General features: G+C 39.8%; 1 protein-coding gene across 1 annotated transcript; it reads right to left on the bottom strand.

Annotated features, from left to right (window-relative positions):
* Window positions 1-1,510: 1,510 nt before the first annotated feature.
* Window positions 1,511-5,721, bottom strand: LOC127444195 (tubulin beta-4B chain-like). The gene is made up of 4 exons (XM_051703441.1): window positions 5,547-5,721; window positions 4,774-4,882; window positions 3,950-4,060; window positions 1,511-2,721 (listed from the first exon to the last, which is right to left on the bottom strand). The coding sequence occupies exons 1-4, from the start codon at window positions 5,601-5,603 to the stop codon at window positions 1,664-1,666; spliced, it is 1,335 nt and encodes a 444-aa protein (XP_051559401.1). The 5' UTR covers window positions 5,604-5,721; the 3' UTR covers window positions 1,511-1,663.
* Window positions 5,722-6,812: the final 1,091 nt, after the last annotated feature.

The raw sequence follows: 6,812 nt of genomic DNA, 5'->3' as shown, positions 1-6,812 counted from the left end.
GGTAAAAAAAAAAAAAAAAGTGCTGCATATAAACACTTGTTTTACACAACATTCACTCAAAATCCAAAAAAAAAAAAAGAAAACTCCATATGCCAACAAGTCACATGCAAACACACTCTATCCTCAGCAAATATAAACACACGCAAGAGGAAATAAAGGAAAGGACTTCCTCTGTTGCATGACTGCTTTTTATTCTGTCATTATTCCCCATTCTATCTGTTTACCATCTTCAGTATTTCTCTCTTTCTGAGTCTATAATATCCAGACACACTTTCTTTCTTACACATGCTCCATTTGTTAGCTCGTTTGACTAATATTGTGATTGGAGTGAAAGTACATCCAAGTTCTTCTTGGTACCACTCAGTCTGTTCGAACTAGTGCCCGCTAGTGTTCATTGAAAGTACAGCATGTAGGCATTCACTGGCCTAGCCTAGCCGCTAACGTAATGATGCTCATGTAACGCTTTCCATTACGTTATGTTGCAGGAGCAGTGGAAATGTTCGTTTTTAACGTGAGTAGAACGTTAGCATAACATTCCTGAAAGTGTGTCTCTCAGCTTAATTTGCCAACTTTTCTACTAGCCTTAAATTTTTTCCAAACATTACATTTTTAGTTTTGGGTACAGCAAAATTGTCAGTTTGTCTTAATGTGATGAGGACAATGTTAAGGTTAGTAGAACATCTCTGATAGCACACGAACAACACCCAGACGTCTATTTGATCAAAGTTTTTACATCTGGAAGACACATTTTTTACTTAGTTTGCTCATCTGCAATATGTCTATATGACGTGGGCCTATACGTCAATAAATATGTCTCGGATATCAAAAAGACATTTAGCGATGTATTTTGAGACGTTTATGATTTAGAACATTTGTAAATCAGATCTTTTTAAGATGTTTATCAGATGTTAATTAGATCATGATGCTTTCCAGATGAAAAGATCTGAAACAGACGTACTCGGAGATGTACGTGAGCTATCTGGGATTCAGATTTTTTTTTCTCAAAATGTTTTCTAAAGCATTACATTTTGGTTGTGGGAACAGTAAACATGTCCAGTTTTCTTAATGTGAGGAGAATAGCATAATGTTCCTGAAAACATTCTCTCAACTTAATTTGTGAACTTTTCTATTAGCTTTAGTTCTCAAAATGTTCTCCAAACATTATATTTTGGTTGTGAGATCAGTAAAAATGTCCAATAATGTGAGATAAATTTTATTTAAAGGTAAGTATAACATTCCTGAAATCATTATCTTGTCAGCTTAAAAAATCTATTGCAAAGAACATCTAAACAAGGACGTTCAAACAATATCGCACTAAGAATATTTTTTCCTAGCATTGTCAGCGCTTTTATTGAACACTAATAACGTAAGTCATTTTAAGAACATTGGTTCCTAACGGTTACACAGCCTTTACCAAACATTAGCCAAAGTTGTGGTAACATTCCTTTGTTAGGTGGGTTCAAACTACCAGAGCTTAAAGAATCTTAAAAGAAAAAACAACTCTTGAGGGTCAGTTTTCTCATGTCTTTATTCGATGACTGCAAGGTCATTTTAAGAGAGGATTAGGAATGAGATAAAATGTTGGGGATGGGAGAATGTGGATATGCTACTGTTGAAAAAGTGAGATTCACACAAGAGTTTAAAATGAAGTGACAGGTGGAGATCAGGCAGCCTCCTCTTCTCCCTCCTCCTCAAACTCTCCTTCCTCAGCAGTGGCGTCCTGATACTGCTGGTACTCAGAAACCAGGTCGTTCATGTTGCTCTCCGCCTCAGTGAACTCCATCTCATCCATGCCCTCGCCGGTGTACCAGTGCAGGAAAGCCTTGCGACGGAACATGGCAGTAAACTGCTCTGAAATTCGCTTGAACAGCTCCTGGATGGCTGTGCTGTTGCCAATGAAGGTTGCAGCCATTTTTAGCCCACGTGGTGGAATGTCGCAAACGGCGGTCTTCACGTTGTTGGGGATCCACTCAACAAAGTAGCTGCTGTTCTTGTTCTGAACGTTCAGCATCTGCTCATCCACCTCCTTCATGGACATGCGTCCACGGAACACAGCGGCCACGGTCAGGTAGCGGCCATGACGTGGGTCGCAGGCAGCCATCATGTTCTTAGCGTCAAACATCTGCTGGGTGAGTTCGGGGACGGAGAGGGCACGATACTGCTGGCTCCCCCTGCTGGTCAGAGGAGCGAAGCCGGGCATGAAGAAGTGCAGACGCGGGAAGGGCACCATGTTGACCGCCAGTTTGCGAAGATCTGCGTTCAACTGGCCGGGGAACCTCAGGCAGGTCGTGACTCCGCTCATGGTGGCGGAGACGAGGTGGTTGAGATCGCCGTAAGTGGGTGTTGTGAGTTTGAGCGTACGGAAGCAGATGTCGTACAGCGCTTCATTGTCGATGCAGTAAGTTTCGTCTGTGTTCTCCACTAGCTGATGCACGGAGAGTGTGGCATTGTAGGGCTCCACAACAGTGTCGGACACTTTGGGAGATGGCACCACACTAAAGGTGTTCATGATACGATCTGGATACTCCTCGCGGATCTTGCTGATGAGTAGGGTGCCCATACCAGACCCCGTTCCTCCACCCAAGGAGTGGGTGAGCTGGAAGCCCTGCAGGCAGTCGCAGCTCTCCGCTTCCTTACGGACCACATCCAACACTGAGTCCACCAGTTCTGCACCTTCTGTGTAATGACCTTTAGCCCAGTTATTACCAGCTCCGCTCTGACCTATATGACACAAAATCCATTAGTGCTTTATAGGCCAAGTGTATAAAATGATGCTGCTGAATGTGTGTAGTGCTAAAAATACTGCATATTTTAAGAATGCATTTACTAAACTTTGGACGAGGCTTAAGCCCTGACTGTTTTCAGCATCTTGTAGGGATGTCAAAAGCGAGAAGGATATAGCTGCAGGCAGAGCACCAAAAAGGGGCGTCAGCTCCAAACTGCCAGCCAAGGGATCCCCTAACCTAACCCTTTCCCTAACCCTAACCGTGAGTGGAAGTGACACCCCTTTTTGGAGTTGGCGCAACCACCCTTTGGATTAACCCTGCTCCCTTCTGGAGTAACCCTGCCCACCTTTGGAGATTCTGCCCCAATTTGGAGATCTCCTGCCTGCAGCTATACCTACTTGCAAACCCACAAGTATTTCAGTACTAAGTCTATACTAAAATATGAAAATAAAGACACGTCTTTCTACAGTAACGGTAAAACCAAAAACAGACTCAGTTAGGTACCCATATGCACGACAGAAGAGTGCTAGCGACTATGTGAAGTCAAAATGCCTCACTCGGTGAAATATTGGAAACTGTGTTGACTTGGTCCATCCAGATGCAATAAGTACTACATTTTTAGAATCATAACCCTGAAAACAATGAGTAGCTAATATGCAGATGTGCTTGAAGAATTCGCTTGAGGAACTTTAAGACAAAACCCAGGTTTTGTTTTGCAAAACTCTTTTATGATGACATGTTATCATGAACCTAACAGCCCACTTCTGAACTAACTTAAAAATCACCCAATGAATCAATGATTTAAAACTGCCAATTGTACACAGTTTGCCATGTTTTAAAGTTCACAGTGTTAAAAGCACCAAACTTGGTAACACTTTACAATAACTTCAGTTAACATTTTTATATAATATTACATTAGGCTATATAATGCTTATTCGATTATTAGTTAATGTTCATTAAAAAAATTAGAAATGTCATGAAAATTATTTAATAACATTTGATATCTTCTCCCCAGACACTAGAGGTCCACAGACCCCTGATGCCAAAGTGTTTGATGGAATCGTTAACAAAAACTTTTCACATCAGATGTCCCTTTTTTCTTCAGCATTCATTATTAAGAACTTTTCTAGCTGTTACTATATAACTTTAAGATACACACTAATCAAAGTAGCAAACATAGATCTCTGTATAAAATGTGATATGAGTAGAGGGTTTTTATTTACCAAAAACAAAGTTGTCAGGTCTGAATATCTGTCCAAAAGGACCAGAGCGGACAGAGTCCATGGTTCCCGGTTCTAGATCCACAAGGATGGCACGAGGAACATACTTTCCCCCTGAGAAAATATAATCAGAGAACACATACAAAACATGACGTTAGCCATTTCTGTGCTGTGTGAAGATATATGTAAGTATATTTGGGAGGCTGCACATTTTTCCCTTAACTACAGGTAGTATAACTTTAATGACAGCATATTAGCCTTTTAAGTTTCTGTATTTCCTCATCTTCTGTCCTTTACAATGAAAAACATAAAAGCATTTTAGAGCAAAAAAAATAAAATAAAACCTTTTACATAATTTGCGCAGTTATGCTAGATTTTACTTCAGTAACCATGACTGTAGTGACCATATTTAATTTTTGTGTTTACTTAAATATTTTAATCAATTGGCATGCCTCGTTTCTGTTAATAAATTCAGTTAAAAACAAGCCGCTTTTTTTATCATTACATCGGAATTACCCAGGTGAAAATATCTTGGCCTCTGTGGTGATAATGGTTCCTAAATCACATCGATGTCAGTTCAAAACTTTTTTAAGGCAATTAAACTAAAGTACACACGATTATTGGGACAAATAGCATCCTATCTGTATGTTTGGAAGTGGGATATGGCTTGTAAAATGTGAAATGGAGATGTGTGTTTGTGTGTGTGTGTGTGTGTGTGTGTGTGTGTGTGTGTGTGTGTGTGTGTGTGTGTGAGTGATATGCAATGCTCCTAAATTCAGACTAAGTCATTTGACTGTCCCTGGGTGATACCGTGGTGATGTACCTACCACTGGCCTCATTGTAGTAAACACTGATGCGATCCAGCTGCAGGTCACTGTCTCCATGGTAGGTGCCGGTGGGGTCAATACCATGTTCATCACTGATCACCTCCCAGAACTGAGATATAGAGCAAAAATAAGGACGAGAAAAGCATTGCATTCATCTCTCTTTACTTAGGCCTAGGCAATATTCTTCAAAATGTAGTATACCAACTAAACCTGTAAAAAAAAGAACAATAGCAGTTGTCTGAGGGCGTCGCCTACGCCATTGGAATGCATCAACAGAATGAGACACAAAGAGACAATGACATTTACAACTACACGTGTCATCTTAAAACATTATTATTCGAATACTTCTTTTAATTGATCGTTCATAATAATCTTGCTATTGTTTGGACGATAAATCACGGCTTGAAATAGATTTACAGCGCAAACCGGCCGTCCCACACCCCTCTCTGACAGCCGGCGCGAGACACGCATCCCAAACATTATTTAACATAGCCTTTATAATAATGCAATCAAAATATCTTTTTTTTTTTTCCTTAGATTGAACACCGTGATTCATAGAATATTAAAAAGCGATGCAAATCGTTTACATGCATTTTCTGCACTGTTAAAGCTAAAAGCTATACAAATAGTACGTGCAAATAAATGAGGAAAGTGCATTGTTATATTGTATTTATTTGATATCCTTCCTATAGCTAAACATCACAGATAATCGAGTTTGTTTGATTTTTGTTTCCATCATGAAATATTTGCATTCTTCTCGAGTGTTCTCCCACCTTCGCTCCGATCTGATTCCCGCACTGTCCCGCCTGCAGGTGCACTATCTCGCGCATGATGACTTAAAGTCGGCGAAAGTACGGTGATTAAACGGTAAACCTCGTCGTCTCGGTAATTCACTCTCAACCCCTCTCCGGTCGACTGTCTCTCTACCAGTGCGCGCTCCCGACAACTCCGCCTGTTTCTGACTGTGCTGCAGAATGACGTCATCCCCATGGCAACGGAGCGGATGAGACGGTCCAGATTTCCCACATCTTTCTCTTTAGACTAGAGGAGCAGGTCGAGTCGTGTTACATCAAAGCCCAGAAAAGAGAAGAAGAGCAACACATTGCTCAACTATGTAATTTTGTTAACACGCAACTTGCTTAAAATACTGTAAGAATAAAACATATATATATATATATATATATATATATATATATATATATATATATATATATATATATATATATATATATATACAGGCAAACTCTGCACCGTAACATCCACTATTGGACGTTGTCATCAACCTAGTGAAATGTTTATTTATTTATTTGTTATTTTAATGTACCCAAATAGCACACGTACATCTCCGAGATGTCTCTTTCAGATCTTTTCATTTGGAAAGCATCACAATCTAATTAACATCTGCTAAACATCTTAAACGGATCAGATTTACAAACATCTCAAAGACATCTGCTGAATGTCTTATTGACATCCGAGAGGAAACGTCATATAGACCTACTGCAGATGAGCAAACAACCTAAAAAATATGTCTTCCAGATGTAAACACACATCAAATAGACATCTAGGTGAAGTACGTGTGCTGTCAGGGTGGATGTCAATAAGACATTCGGGAGATGTCTTTAAGACGTTTATGATTAAAAATGTTTGTAAATCGGATCTTTTTAAGATGTTTATCAGATCATAATTAGATCGTGATGCTTTCAAGATCTTCTCGTAGATGTATGTGTAGGTACTATCTGGAAAATAGTACAATTTCAAAACCATTTCGATTGTCCCGCGGAACTCGCCAGGGTTGTCCTAAATCCTCATTATTGTTTGTTCTAACTTTAGAACCCTTTGTGATAGCCATTAAAGGTGCTGTAAGCGATTTTAGTAATTCTAGAATTTTCACAAGATAGATGAGCTGTTGGATTTGCCACGCCCCTTTTTCCAAAATGCCACATTCCAAAGATTCCAAATTAGCTTTATTGAGGGCAACATCAGGCAGAAACGGTTGTCATGGACAACAGCAGCAAAATAGCGCCCTCAACTGACAACTG

The sequence above is a fragment of the Myxocyprinus asiaticus genome, chromosome 7 (assembly GCF_019703515.2).
Source record: "Myxocyprinus asiaticus isolate MX2 ecotype Aquarium Trade chromosome 7, UBuf_Myxa_2, whole genome shotgun sequence".
Classification (NCBI taxonomy): domain Eukaryota; kingdom Metazoa; phylum Chordata; class Actinopteri; order Cypriniformes; family Catostomidae; genus Myxocyprinus; species Myxocyprinus asiaticus.
This window is presented reverse-complemented; position numbering and strand designations above follow the sequence as displayed.

Coding starts and splice junctions, on each gene's coding strand:
- LOC127444195 (XM_051703441.1), bottom strand. CDS start 5,603: ATGCGCGAGATAGTGCACCTGCAGGCGGGACAGTGCGGGAATCAGATC. Junction 4,061..4,773: donor TTACTACAATGAGGCCAGTG/GTAGGTACATCA, acceptor ATATTTTCTCAG/GGGGAAAGTATGTTCCTCGT. Junction 2,722..3,949: donor ACCTGACAACTTTGTTTTTG/GTAAATAAAAAC, acceptor TGTGTCATATAG/GTCAGAGCGGAGCTGGTAAT.